At 43.9% G+C, this 15,802-nt stretch overlaps 1 protein-coding gene across 1 annotated transcript in view; it reads left to right on the top strand.

Moving 5' to 3' along the window:
- The window catches only part of LOC135463516 (fibrocystin-L-like), a 55,662-nt gene that overhangs the window by 37,134 nt on the left and 2,726 nt on the right, over positions 1-15,802 (top strand). Inside the window, 15 exon segments of the mRNA XM_064740774.1 lie at positions 299-467; positions 1,431-1,685; positions 1,936-2,208; positions 3,753-3,995; positions 4,418-4,585; positions 5,151-5,384; positions 5,587-6,291; positions 6,656-6,818; positions 8,460-8,692; positions 9,037-9,282; positions 10,655-11,502; positions 12,218-12,589; positions 13,552-13,948; positions 14,245-14,429; positions 15,162-15,300. Coding sequence (XP_064596844.1) covers positions 299-467; positions 1,431-1,685; positions 1,936-2,208; positions 3,753-3,995; positions 4,418-4,585; positions 5,151-5,384; positions 5,587-6,291; positions 6,656-6,818; positions 8,460-8,692; positions 9,037-9,282; positions 10,655-11,502; positions 12,218-12,589; positions 13,552-13,948; positions 14,245-14,429; positions 15,162-15,300 — 4,630 coding nt within the window.

Here is a 15,802-nt window from a genome sequence, read left to right as displayed (position 1 = left end):
CAGGATTTATAGATGGTTTCCATAGAAACATCTCCCCATTTTCTCAGATTTTCAAAACACATAATCAACTGCTGTCAAATATTTAATATCTACAATGAGATTTATTAACTACTTTTTAGGCAATAATGAAGACACCATTAATGTAATGAGTTTGCATTTGTCAAGATTTATGACTGTTTCCCCAGATACACGCTCTTTCCTTCTCTCTATGGTCGCTCAGGTATACATTCAAACTTGCCAATTACACCGAGAAATTTGTACATATATGTAATAACTGTTCATCGTCTTTGTCTCTCAGCCGTCCGACTTTGTAGTGCTATCCCAGCGACTCCAGTACCTCCCCGACAGGTTCTCCTTCATCCCGGATAACTTCATCAACGAGTCAGACACCACGTCTCTCTCCGCCCCGGCAAACGCCCACGGAGACTGGATCTTTGACAGCAACCAAAACTTGATTAGATATCTGGGTACATATCTGAAGAATTTCTTCACTTTTATACTGTAAATCGCGTTGTACCTCTGGGAAATGGTGTGTTAGGTTTCTATGAAAATAGGTCTTGCGATTTGTCGACTCTGAATGCTTGCTGCATGACCTACGTGTGGTACATGAATGTCGAGCTTGAAGCTTAGATTCTGCCGTAAAATGCGTTTACAAACAGACTGCGCCGGCTAACTGTTTTAACGATGCTCATTAAAGGTGGGAAAGTGAGATAAATCGTGTTATTTATAAAGTGACATGACTTAGTTATTTTACAACTTCTGATTAACTAGGAATTCTTTAAGGTCTAGTGTCGTTTTGTGAAATCCCTACCAAGACAATGTTACCATAGCTGAAGGCATGGAATGTGGTACATCGATACACCCAGAATGCAATCGTCTAGGTTTAAATTGTGCTAAGTGATTATGTTTTCACCACCATGAAACCCTCGTCTATTTCTTATGTGAAAGCAACAAGGAGAAAGCTGCAATAACAAATCACTTATACCTAGCCACATTGGCAAAAGCTGCAAATCACATCAAATCAAAATCAAGATCAAATTTTGGAACCGTTGGATGTTGAAGCAAATTATTTTACTTTGTATATTTTAACGAAGCTTAACTCCAAATGATCCTAATGGTCATACCTGTTTTATTTTGAAATATACAATCTAAGGTCAAATTTGATATCCGTATAGCACTTCTAGGTCATGAAGGGGCGTTCCAAGTCGATAATAAAAATGCTCATTTTCAAACCAATCTACAACATCTACAAGTTCCCACACGAATATGGAAGAAATAATACATAAATTGCAAAGACGCAATTGGCAGGATTCTAACACGGAATAGTCTCATTGGTTTCTTTATTAAAACCGGATATACGGTCTTTCCTGGAATTGTCAGCGTAATAGCAATCTGTTCATGGGTTTACGTCTGTCTTTCCCACTATTCAGTTTCGGCACACGGTAGTTCCAGCTCTGGGACGACTTACAAACATGTAGAGTTGGACGCATATAGGTGTTACTATGACAACTGTGAGCCTCCTCCCGACCCTAACTCCATGCCTCCGGCCACCCGTAGACCGGACGATGCCGTCATGTGGTCTGACGCGCAGACCTGGAAGGACACACCTGCGGGCTGGGGTGGTAACTATGGAAATGACAGCTACGGGTTACCACAAGACGGCGACGACGTGGTCATTGCAAAGGGTAAGTACACATGTACTCGCTACGAAGATTGACCAACGCGTTTGCTTTTTCACAATTTATTGTACTTTGTCGTGTAGTAAGGTGCGATCTCATCACACTGAATATGCAATTAATGTCGTCTGGTTCATTAATCTAGTGCAATGAGGAGATAATACGTGGCTAAAAATTAGTAAACAAGTATAATTGCCCCATGATGAAACCCTGTTGGACAACCCATGAACTGCTCTCTCCTTTGTCACCGTCCCCTCAGGCATGTGGGTTGTTGCGGACGTGCCATTACCTCGCATGAAAAAATTGTACATCTACGGTGTCCTGGAAATCGACGGAGATTTTAACACCACCACCGGGAGTTACAAGGACTTCGTCCTGTCGGCCGAATACATTTACATCGTGGGAGGCCGGCTGATCGCAGGATGGCCCGACAATCCTTTCAAGGGGAACATCGACATCATTCTTCGTGGGACTCACGAGTCTCCTCGGCTCGAGGTCCTTGGAGGCCCTGAAGTAGGCGCTAAAGCTATCGGTATGACCTAATTAATTCATGATTCCTTGGGGTGAGGTAGGGGAGAGGATTGGGGGTAAGGGTTAAGGTATGGCCTAAAGCTGTCGGTATGGTATAATTCGCTCCTGATTCCTAGGGGGTGAGGTAGGGGAGAGGATTGGGGGGAAAGGGTAAAGTATGGCCTCATTCTGTCGGTATGCTCTAATTCACTCTTGATTCCTTGGGGTGAGGTAGGGGAGAGGATTGGGAGTAAGGGGTAAAGTATGGCCTCATTCTGTCGGTATGGTCTAATTCACTCTTGATTCCTTGGGGTGAGGTAGGGGAGAGGATTGGGGGTAAGGGGTAAAGTATGGCCTAATTCTGTCGGTATGGTCTAATTTATCCGAATTCCTGGCGAGGTAGAGGAGTGGATAGGGGGTTGGGGGCAAAGTAGGGCCTAAAGCTGTCGGTATTGCATAATTTATTCCTGGTTCTTTCGGTTGAGGTAGAGGAGTGGAGTGGGGTAGTGGGTAAAGTAGAGCGTAAAGCTATCGTTGTGGCCTAATTTATTCCTGATTCCTTGGTGGTGAGGTAGGGGAGTGGATTGGCGATTGGGGGTAAAGTAAAAACTGTCGGTGCGGCCTAATTTACTCCTAACTCTTTGGTGGTGAGGTAAGGGTGGATTAGGGGGTAAAGTAGAGTGTAATGCTATCGTTGTGGCCTAATTTATTCCTGATTCCTTGGTGGTGAGGTAGGGGAGTGGATTGGCGATTGGGGGTAAAGTAAAAACTGTCTGTACGGCCTAATTTACTCCTAACCCTTTGGTGGTGAGGTAGGGGAGTGGATTGGCGATTGGGGGTAAAGTAAAAACTGTCGGTACGGCCTAATTTACTCCAAACCCTTTGGTGGTGAGGTAGGGGAGTGGATTGGCGATTGGGGGTAAAGTAAAAACTGTCGGTACGGCCTAATTTACTCCTAACCCTTTGGTGGTGAGGTAGGGGTGGATTAGGGGGTAAAGTAGAGTGTAATGCTATCGTTGTGGCCTAATTTATTCCTGATTCCTTGAAAGTGAGGTAGGGGAGTGGGGTAGTGGGTAAAGTAGAGCGTAAAGCTATCGTTGTGGCCTAATTTATTCCTGATTCCTTGGTGTTGAGGTAGTGGAGTGGATTGGCGATTGGGGGTAAAGTAAAAACTGTCGGTACGGCCTAATTTACTCCTAACTCTTTGGTGGTGAGGTAGGGGAGTGGATTGGCGATTGGGGGTAAAGTAAAAACTGTCGGTACGGCCTAATTTACTCCTAACTCTTTGGTGGTGAGGTAGGAGAGTGGATTAGGGGATACTCAACATCGACAATTTCATGTTGAACGTGACTGTTATATTCTGCGTGTCAAGCTCTGATGTAAGTAGTCTGGAGGGCGTCTCTGTTTGATTTTGTCCGTTAACACCGTTTAATAATATCTTCTTCGACGATATGTTAAGCGATGAAATGAAAACATGTATTGAATACAACAATCAAATACTGAATACAGTTTTATCCATCTACTGGTTCAAATCTTTAACCTGTATTGTTTCTAACCTTTGTACAGGTGTGTTCGGGGGCCTTGACCTTCACGGTAAAGAAGTTACCAATCCATGGACGACCTTAGGAGCTACAGCCGAAGTTGGAGCCACGAGTCTAACATTGAGCGAAGCCATAAGCTGGGCTGTAGGAAGTGAAATTGTCGTGACCCCAACCGGATATGACCCTTGGGAGACGGAGACCTTTATAATTACTTCAGTGTCCGGTGCAGTTATCGGACTTAATGATAGTGTCCAACACAAACATGTTGGTAGGTAATTTTTTTAAACGAAGGTGTCAGAAATCATGTAAAGAAGTCAATTTTTTTTAAACAATACTATGTGGATTTGTCAAGAATCATTGTGTATTACATAAGATATTTCAGTATTTTGGGATTTGTGTCGAATAATTGCATACAATGCTAATGGACTGGAACATATTTTTGAAGAAAATGATTACAGCAAAGGGAAAGTTATGTGACTGGCTTTGTCATTGGATTACAGGAGCATAACTTTAAATTCTCAGTGTACCTTTCCAGTACATTCATTTTGAGTCGACTGATTTACCAATAGACTCTGCCTAGTTTCACTCACTTATAAACCAGACCTCCGATATATGATACAAATCACATAGTTATGAGTATGTCACTTAATAACCACTCCAATTAAAAATTGTTTTTTTTTTCTGCTACAGCATTTTCAGAAACTGTTGACTCCCTGTCGTACGCGGTGACCGCTGAAGTGGGTCTCTTGACTCGCAATGTCAAGGTTATCGGAGAGGACTACGATAAGTTGTTCGACGAATCATTCGGTGCTCGAATCTTGGTCGGTTTGGCTGCCGATGCGGAACAGTCCTACTTAGGTACGGAAGCTCTTGTTTACACAAGCTCGTTGTCTGTCGGCCTACTTCTTTCTCTCCTGTTGTTTGTATACTTTTCGTACAGTTATCATTCATCATCTAAGTCGTTCAAAATATATCGAATTGCACATTTAAGTGAAATTCAGTGCTGTGACTCACTTGAGTAAAATGGGACGAATCTTGAGTAAAACGTCTCCACACCTGCTATTAAACTGCAATCTTTTTGTATGGCCTCACTTCTCTACGAGCAAAGCTCCACAGAGCGTGTGACGTATCATTTCTTGCGGCGACACTACCGCGCTTATTTATAAGGAGAGCTATACGCAAAGTGTGACGTTTCGTTTCTTGATGGGACGCTACGGTACGTGGGTATCACCTGTCTGGTTTACGGGAACACCTGCAGAGAAAGTGTGGCGTTTCGTAGAAAACAGAGTGTGCCGCGTTGGGGGACCTTACAACAGTTTTCTGTTGTCTCTGAACCGTCTTATGCTGTTACAACAGACTGACTTTGCATGATTGTTTTATCAAATCTAGATTGATCCTCCAACTCCACAAATTCTGTTTGCAGGGTTCGCACGGATCGCTAACGTAGAGTTTGTCCACACGGGACAGGAAGGCTTCCGCGATCCCTATGATCCACGCTTCACCGTCTCATTCCTCGACTGTGGGACGGTCAGTCCTGTCAGGCCGTCCTACGTGAAGAATTCCGCGTTCCATAACGCCTTCTCCACAGCTATCGGCGTCTACAGCACCAACAATCTGGAGATCACTGACAACGTCATTCACCACACAGTGGGCACCAGTAAGAGTTTGTTTCTGTTCTTACTTCTGCTAGGGTTAGGTCCTGGCGACCTTCTCATGCACTTGGCTTTGAAAAAGCTATTAATCACTTCACTGTATATTACATATTATCAACGATATTATCATTCACTTTGTCTAATATTTGATGTCTATAAAAGTCTTTGTATATGGAACTGATGTGGTAAACCATAACGTTTTTGTAGGTATCGAAGTGATGGGCGATAGTGTGACGCTCCGAGACAATCTGGTCGTCCTCTCCATTTTCCCCGGTACCTACCAGAACCGTCTAGAGACGATGAACATCGACTACGTGGGCGCCATAGACGCCAGGAAGGCCACCAATCTGAAGATGACTGGGAACGCCGTGTCCGGGTCGGAACGCATCGCTTACCGTGTCCCCGGTGAGAGCTGCGACTCTCCTGGGGAGTGGAGTGGCAACGTCGCTCGCACATCGTTGATGGGCATAGGACTGTTACCAGGTGACGGCATCTCTGGCTGTCTCAAGTTCGCCGGGTTTGCTATCTCAATGTGTATGGATTTCGGAGTGTACATCAATACTGAGTCTTCCATGGTTCTGTCCGAACTGACTCTCGTTGGCAACCTCCTCGGCATCTTTCCGATGGTTTTTGGTCCCTCAGCTCTGGCCCACCAATCCGCAGATAAATTTGTCACTATTCATGACAGCTTGGTCGTTGGAACGGGACCGTCATTCGACTGCAGCGCGAATGTCATTCCCACTGAACCCTACTACAGCAAGTTTGACAATGGACATTCCAATTTTATGGGAAACGGTGGAAAAGTTGGTCTCGTCTGGGCATCATACACTGGAGGCTCAAATGCCGCTCCCAAAATGTCCTTCACTGGTATTACTGACTACCCAGCCCTGTACGGCAAGACGGTTGTGTCGAGTAAGATTTTTGGTTTATTTGTTTAGACTGTCTTCCATATAGTCGTATACAAAAAATAGGAATAGCATCTCACAATGTTTTGTGTAATAAAATAATGTAGTGATTAAAACTTCTAGGTTGTGTTGGTACCAGTTGCTGTCACTGCAATATGCTGCATAGTTTGACTCCTTGCGCATTTTAATAACAGTAAATGCACACACTGTAATTGTTGATAAAACAACAGATATCACGATGCTGCAAATATAAAGCCTTTTATAGACTCTTGCCTGAAATTTGCTGTGGATTTACAATTTACAGTAAATAAGGAAAATAGTGAGAACAAAAGGAACGTTTGAAAATATTCTAAATAAGCATTATTTTTCAGATGTAACGTTTGGCTACTTCGGTAATACCTGTGGTAGAAAAGATGTTGCAATAACGACTAATCCCAATAACGATGACGGCATGCACCCAATTGAAACCGACGAACTGACGTTCGTGAACACACCTGAGAACAACAAAGTCTTCATTCATCGGCCGAATGTGGGGTAAGCATTGAGCAAATGGTTAGCTGAGGTAAGAATGAAGTCTCATGTTCTTGAAAACATGCTAAATTCCTTAAAGCACGGGAATTTCATAGTTTTTCACTCAGAAATGTTCACGTCGTATGAAGACCAATAAAGGAAAACATTCGAAATCTGTTTTTTCTTGTAATTTGCATTTCGGGGCGACAAAATTGCTCATTAGTCTTGTGGATACGTGGTTAAAGTGTGACGAGGCATTGGTAGACTCGAAGAATAACTGATAGGCTTAAAGATAGGTTGATAGACTTGAGCATAGGTTGATACACTTGAGCATAGGTTGAAAGGCTTTAGGATAGGTTGATATGTTTTAGGGTCGCTTGATAGACTAGACCATAGGTTAACCTGCTTAAGGATCGCTTGATAGACTAGGGCTTAGGTCGATATGCTTTAGGATCGCTTGATAGACTAGACCATAGGTTAACCTGCTTGAGGATCGCTTGATAGACTAGACCATAGGTTAACCTGCTTAAGGATCGCTTGATAGACTAGAGCTTAGGTTAACCTGCTTAAGGATCGCTTGATAGACTAGAGCTTAGGTTAACATGCTTAAGGATCGCTTGATAGACTAGAGCTTAGGTTAACATGCTTAAGGATCGCTTGATAGACTAGACCATAGGTTAACCTGCTTAAGGATCGCTTGATAGACTAGACCATAGGTTAACCTGCTTAAGGATCGCTTGATAGACTAGAGCTTAGGTTAACATGCTTAAGGATCGCTTGATAGACTAGACCATAGGTTAACATGCTTAAGGATCGCTTGATAGACTAGACCATAGGTTAACCTGCTTGAGGATCGCTTGATAGACTAGACCATAGGTTAACCTGCTTAAGGATCGCTTGATAGACTAGACCATAGGTTAACATGCTTAAGGATCGCTTGATAGACTAGACCATAGGTTAACCTGCTTAAGGATCGTTTGATAGACTAGACCATAGGTTAACATGCTTAAGGATCGCTTGATAGACTAGACCATAGGTTAACCTGCTTAAGGATCGCTTGATAGACTAGGGCTTAGGTCGATATGCTTTAGGATCGCTTGATAGACTAGACCATAGGTTAACCTGCTTAAGGATCACTTGATAGGCTAGAGCTTAGGTTAACATGCTTAAGAATCGCTTGATAGACTAGGGCTTAGGTCGATATGCTTTAGGATCGCTTGATAGACTAGACCATAGGTTGACATGCTTAAGGATCGCTTGATAGACTAGGGCTCAGGTTAACATGCTTAAGGATCGCTTGATAGACTAGGGCTTAGGTCGATATGCTTTAGGATCGCTTGATAGACTAGACCATAGGTTGACATGCTTAAGGATCGCTTGCTAGACTAGAGCTTAGGTTAACATGCTTAAGGATCGCTTGATAGACTAGACCATAGGTTGACATGCTTAAGGATCGCTTGATAGACTAGAGCTTAGGTTGATATGCTTTAGGGTCGCTTGCTAGACTAGAGCATTGGTTGTTAAACTTGAGAGTGGATTAAAAGCTAATAATGTCAGATTAATCTATTAATTATTTCAGTTCATTAACCCGCATCTAGTTATGAAGTATTTTTAATGTACCCAAAACCCCAAAATCAATTAGTGAGCGATTACTTTATCTTTTAGAAAAATCAATCCGTCCGACTGCGTTGATATGGACTGCGACGGGCTGAAGAAGGCCATCTTGGTGGACATGGACGGCAGCCTGCTGGGCTCCCCTGGAACCGTCTTGTCTCAGTCCGAGTTTGAGTGGGACGGCGACAAAAGGCGAGGCCTCGGGGATTACAGAATCCCCAAAACCCTCCTCACCTCCAGCGATGGATCCAGAATCTCCGTCGACGACATCGCTCCAAACAAAGGTCTATATTTATAACATTTAAAGCTATTTTAAAACTTATTTATGTTTTTTCCTCCGTGTTTAAGGCTGCACTGAAAAATTTTTCATTTCTATGTAACTTGTCAGGTATACTTGTGGAGGAAACCGGAGGGCCCGAGGCAAACGATGGCGATTGGCCTAGTGGCTAGAGCTGGATTGAAACACGCGATCCCATTTGTCAAGGATCTGGGCGTCTTGGCAAGCCAACGCTCCACCTGCCTGAGATGTGGGGAACGCATTTAAAGTTTATAAACCCACTGAACTAACTAATCAATCAACCTGCCTGTCCCTAAGTCAACTAAATTAACTTATCTCTCTTATGCCCAGGTATCTTCCGGACGTCTTCATGCCAGGCCATGCCAGAGTGGCAGGCCCACCGCTGTCCTAGCACCGACTACCGCATGTTAATCATAGAGAGCATGGACTCAGACACGGAGACGCGGCGCCTCTCCCCTGTGGCCGTGCTTGTTGATGACTACATCGACCTGATTAACGGGCCCCAGGACCACGGCTGGTGCGCTGGTTACACCTGCCAGAAGAGGCTCTCTACCTTCATGGCTGTTCTCCCTACAGGTGGGTGGCAGGGGTACTGTACAGTTCGCTGTCTCTCCGATTTCTCTCCCGTTAAGGGGCTATTCTTTGGAGGACGTAGGTTTATCACGAGTACACTCCCTCAAAGAAACTCTTCTTTGAAGGAGTTATGAAAATGTTAAAGGTAGGACAAATGCATGTGAGACACAAACTTAGGACATTTTGCACATAATGCACAATTAAAAATGGATCGCCAGGATATGGATGACATATTGTTGATGTAAGCGATAATTATTTACTCAAGTAATTCTTCAAATACCTGAAATATTTGTAACACGGCGCAGGTTTGTCATTGAAACTATCGGATTTTTTGTTGTGGAGGCGCTTGTATATTAAATGGAGATAATTACTACTTGAAAATAAGAATTAAATCTTCAGTTAATTTAAGTAAATTCGGGGTTTTGGGGAGGGTTCTATAGCTTGTAGGTACAGCATGACGTTTGGGGAAGAGTTCTATACCTTGTACTTACCGCATGACGTTTTGGGGAGGGCTCTATACCCTGTAGGTACAGCATGACGTTTTGGGGAGGGTTCTATACCTTGTAGGTACCGCATGACCTTTGTGAGAGAGTTCTATACCTTGTACTTACCGCATGACGTTTTGGGGAGGGTTCTATACCTTGTGGGTACCGCATGACGTTTTGGGGAGTGTTTTATACCTTGTAGGTACAGCATGGCGTTTTGGGGAGGGTTCTATACCTTGTAGGTACCGCATGACGTTTTGGGGAGGGTTCTATAGCTTGTAGGTACAGCATGACGTTTTGGGGAGGGTTCTATACCTTGTAGGTACCGCATGACGTTTTGGGGAGGGTTCTATATCTTGTAGGTACCGCATGACGTTTTGGGGAGGGTTCTATACCTTGTAGGTACAGCATGGCGTTTTGGTGAGGGCTCTATACCTTGTAGATACCGCATAGCGTTTTGGGGAGTGTTTTATACCTTGTAGGTACAGCATGATGTTTTGGGGTGGGTTCTATACCTTGTAGATACCGCATGGCGTTTTGGGGAGTGTTTTATACCTTGTATGTACTGCATGACGTTTTGGTGAGGGTTCTATACCTTGTAGGTACAGCATGACGTTTTGGGTAGGGTTCTATACCTTGTAAGTACCGCATGACGTTTTGGGTAGGGTTCTATACATTGTAGGTACCACATGACGTTCATACTTAGGGATTTCATGACCGTAGCATAGTAGCGCTTTTCTATGATAACTTTTTCACTGGTATTTTTGGTTCAGATTAACTACTGAACGTAATTATGATAAAAATGAACAACAAAATCCATACGAAGATCCACGAATCTGCTTCTAGAGTTATGAGTTTGAAATGGTAAATAGCACGCATTTGTTTCTCAGGTAAAGAAGCCAGTATCTACTTTACTAGCACGTCACCTCAGTCTCTGCGGCTCCACTTGCTGAACGCGGTTTCAGACGACGCGGTTTTGTTGGCGATATGGTACGCCGAGCCTTACCGACTTGACATCTACTACGAGGACAACCACATTCTGCCCACCAATGGTTACCTGGACTCCAATGGTAACTACCAGCTGCGGAAAGTGACAAACGTTGCCGATGCCAAGCCTGAACTGACCTCGCCCGCTGGTTCTAACTTCATGGACCGTGCAAATTTCCTGATGTACGTCCTCGTCAGGGGATCGAAACCGGTGCTCATCAAGACAAACCCCGTCATAGTCGTAGTTTTTGAGGCGTCCACAGAATTCCTAACAGTTGACGAGTTCTTCGGTGAAAATTTGGTGAACAATTTGGTGGCGTTCCTGGGAGTGGATCCGTCCAAGGTCCGCCTTGTTAACGTTGTGAACGAGAACGCAGTGGCGCGTCGCAAACGACAGGCTTCCGGCAATACCAAGTTCTTCGTGGAGGTGGGTGACGACCCACTGGCCTCTGTGAACGCCTCCGTGGGAGGGAGACTGAGCCCTGACCAGCTCAAAAACTACACCGTTAGCCTCGTCAACGCTGCTCTGCTGGGAACGCTTAACCTCAACGCTTCCATGTATGTGATAGAACCACTTCCGTCTCCTAGCGACCCCTTGTGGTCTTACCGTGTCGTCAGTGAGGAGACGTCTCCCCCTAATCTGGTCCTCATAGAACCCATCGACCGCATGTCGTTTGAAACAGAACCGACAGTGATGTACGAGGGCAAGCTGTTCAGCACCCAGCCGAAGCTGAAAGTTTTAACTTTGCTGGTAAGTTGATGTGCGCAGGCGTATCATTGGCTGCTACTCTTTACATGACTGTCTTATTGTCTTCCTTTGACAAGATGGCGGATTACACCTGTTAGCCAAGAATGGCACTGTCCCTGCTCTGGTTTTACTCCCCATCCTGAAACATTTTCTATACCTTGTAGCTCTAAGTTCTGTGGTTAATTGTCTTGAATGTTGTATGGTCGACCTGGTTCCGTCAGTACGAATCCCTACAGGCATACGAATATCTGATATGACTCTTAGTTTGACATAAATCTTGACGACAGAAATTCATGTGAATGTATTCATTTCATATGAATAATGGTGCAAGTGAAATGAAACTAGTAAGAACACAAGTGAAATGAAACTAGTAAGAACACAAGTGAAATTATACTAGTAATACACAAATGGAATGATACAAGTAAGTGAAAATGATACTAGTAAGAACACAAGTGAAAAGATACTAGCATAAACATATAAACATATATGGCACTTCTCACCGGGGGAAAATCCCATGACATGACATACAGCTGATTTGTGTTAGCACTTATCTCAAGTTTGTGTGCTTCGGATTGTCCCGTATGTATACTGACGATAATGCTTCTGGCAAAAGCGCTCTTGTAAATAGGATTGTAACCAATGAATTTAAAACATTCACTTTGGCGCTGACGAGAGGTTTAACATCAAGGCTTTTTCTGTTTTTGTTTTCTTTCATTAGGGATCACGTGTCCGCCATCTTGGAACAACAGAGTCTCCATGGGAAATGACGGTCACCCTAAAAATGACAGCGGGAAGTTACGTGGGCGCTACGCTCACCGGGAATTCAACGATCCAATTTAACGACGGCTGGGCTGAGTTCACCGACCTTACCATCAGCCACGCGGGCACATATGTCTTAGAGTTTGCCGTGACGTCACCACCGGAAGCTACAAACTTCACCATGGAAAGGACGATTGTGGTATCAAAGCGTCCCCTGGTGGCGAATGTTGTCTCTATGCCAGGTGTGACCGTCGGCAACTCATCGGTGACTGTCGTCTTGGACTTGAGAGACGAGATGACCGGGGAAAAAATTCAGGACTTGAGTTGGAGGGTATGGACACGTTATATGTGATTACCACCAGCAAAGACATCGTATTATACGAAGACATTTTATAATTTCATGCATGTATAATGACGATACTGACAAAATCCCATTGAATATCATCGCCTCAGACTTGGGTGAGCCTTTTGGCTGTATAACGTTGAATAGTGCCAAAAATTTCGGTACAACCGGAAATCTCACATTAAAGAAGTTTAGTGTTGTAAAATATGCTAACAAAACATCTTTGTGCAAACACTTGTCAAAGATGGTAGATGAAGTCTTCTAATGAATAAAACACAAGGACATTTTCATCCGTGCTAATTGCTGTATAATACTAAGTGAATGTATTAAGCGAAGGCATCCGTGGCCGAGTGGTTAGCGTGCCAGCGCAGTGCATTAACCCAAGAGCGTCTAACCAATCCGATCGCTGTGATTTCAAGCCCTGCTCATGCTGGTTTTCTCTTCGGTCGTACATGGGAACGCTGCAGCAACAGCGCATGGTGCTGAGCCTCCCTCGGGCGCTCCCTGGTTTATTCCCAACCATAATGCAGGCCGCTTTCGTATAAGTGAAATATTCTTAAGTGCGGCGTAAAGCACCAGTCACTTACTCAGCCGAAACATTCAAACGTTTGTTGAATAGATTTAAATGCATTAAATCGTCCAAATTATAAGGTGGACCGTATTAACCTGTTTACATTGTCGGTCTTTGATGACGTCACGCTAACCATTTTTTACACTCAGGTTACCTTATTGGCGGCGATTTAGAGTAGAATTTAGAGTGGATCATCAGTAGCTATTTTCACGTCAGATAACAACATAATTAGGGTTCACGTTAGTCTTTAAATATTTTAACATATTAAGTTATGTGGTCGAATTTTACATGTCTGATATAGTTTTGAGCGCATGATGACTTTATAAAATGTGATCACAGGAAGACACTTAGTTTGTTTTCTGTTTTCTCTTGCCCTCAGGGTCACACGTGGTCCGTGTTCGCATCTTTACCCCATCCCAACCTTTACTGGGGCCAAATGACAGGATCCGCATCCGCTTCCTTCAACCCTGGAACAAGTGAAGTTACCTTCATAGATCTGTCCTTTTCACACCTCGGCGAGTACATGGTGCTCTTCCGCGTGACATCTACTCCCCCGGAATACGACTTCTACGTTCTTAAGAAGGTCAATATCATTGCCCCCCATCAGGTTAACATCGTCCGCCGTCAAAACACCACAGTCGAAATGAGATTTGACGTCAACTTTAATGACGTCATCGCCTCGGCGGATGACCTGGAATATTTTACGGCCTATGTGGGGAACTACTTCCGGCACAAGCACCAAAGTGTTTTCATCGAGGATACAAGCGTTCGTCAAGGTAATTCAAGCCATGATTACCTTGTTTTAGGGAGAGGGAGGGTTAATAATTTTTGCTGGCAAAATAATGGAACATGTAAGCTGGCAATTAATATGTGGTTTACAACTGATACACACACTTGTCCTCCGGAGTACGCCGTTCTCCAGTATTCCAGAATAAAGTTAACGTTGTCAGAGTGGGATCAGGATTACGCTTCACAACTAAAGCTGTATGGTGGTTTATCTTATTTCTCATAGATACAGTCTACAAGATGTCCATCCCTAACTGACTGTATTTAATGTTTGTATGCATCTTAGGTAGCATAATAGTCAGCTTCACAGTCAGTGGCGACGGAAGTGACGTCACAGCCATGGTGTACTCCGCATGCGCAGAAATCGGGAACGAAACAATAAGTTTCAATTTCAAGGGCCAACAACTGTCACTGTCGGGATACCTCAAGGTGGACGGACAGAATTATTATGGCGACCAATGTGGACCGCAGGTAGTTAATATATACTTATATTAATATTAATATATGTTGTAAGCGATAACGCCAACCAAAATGCTCACCGCCTTATTAGTCAGCTTGGCTTTTGGACGCCGTATCACAATGCGATGCCCAGATCACTCTTCACTGGAGGGGCAATCGGTCCCTTGACACTTCGTTGCGTCTCTTGCTTGGCGCTCAGGCGTAATGACTGGTCGTTCAGGAGTCACTGCATTGTGCGTGACTAGGTGAGACGCAGGGCCGGTGGTTTTGACATGACATTCCAGTGATGCATGCATTTTTAGAGAGTAGTGGTCGTACACTGCGTGACTAGCTCAGACTCAAGGGTGGTAGTGTTCGTCATGACATTTCCAGTAAGACAGCTTTGGAGAGCTGTGACTTAACGCCAGGATCTTTGACGGGTACCGGGGGAAGGGTCTTATTTTTCGTCAATCAGTCAGTCAGTGTTCTTACCATCTATATTAATCAGTTCATCAAGCTTTTCATCAGTTTCAGTTTCAATATCGCTGTTTCATCTATTACAGAAATATCTTGTTTAGCTTTTTGTGTGCTTCAGCAATCAGTCATAACCAAAGAAATATTATATTATTTAAAATTTGATTTGCCAATCAATTTGCCAACAAACAATACATAATGTGTAGCCCTACCTGCGATATCAACCAATCAACGGCCATCCAGACCCACATGTTTTATTTTATTTCCATTATTTGATGGGTAAACTTTCAGTTCCAGCCGACAGCAGCGGACAACTCTCTACATCCGGGTATCATCGCCGCCATTGTTGTCATCTGTGTCATCTCAGTCTCTCTGATCGGAATCTTCCTCTTCTGGAAACTGGCAGTTGTGCCGAAGACAAAAACAGTTGGTAAGTCAAAGCATATGGTGGAGCTAAGGTATATTAAAGTAGAAGACTTAAGTGTATATGGTGGACATTTTTGCGAACTCAGCATTCATAGGTGTATACACGTAAACCTTAATTTCAAATATATCTCTGTTACTCGGATTCTTGTAACACGCAGAATAACAGTTGTTATTCAGTTGGTTGCTCAGTTGGTTAACGCGCTAGCGCAGCGTAATGACCAAGGAGTCTCTCACCAATGCGGTCTCTGTGATTTCAAGTCCAGCTTATGCTGGCTTCCTCTCCGGTCGTACGTGGGAAAGTCTGCCAGCAACCTGCGGATGGTCATGGGTTTCCCCCGGGCTCTGCCCAGCTTCCGCCCACCATAATGCTGGCCGCCGTCTTATAAGTGAAATATTCTTGAGTACGGCGTAAAACACCAATCAGATCACATTAGATAAATCAGATAAAAACGACCAGCAAGTGCCGATTTCACCAAAACGGCTACTCGCACTTTGTAATCTCTACT

This window comes from Liolophura sinensis, chromosome 3, assembly GCF_032854445.1.
Source record: "Liolophura sinensis isolate JHLJ2023 chromosome 3, CUHK_Ljap_v2, whole genome shotgun sequence".
NCBI lineage: Eukaryota > Metazoa > Mollusca > Polyplacophora > Chitonida > Chitonidae > Liolophura > Liolophura sinensis.
Note: the sequence above shows the minus strand (reverse complement) of the source record. Positions and strands in the feature narration are given on the sequence as shown.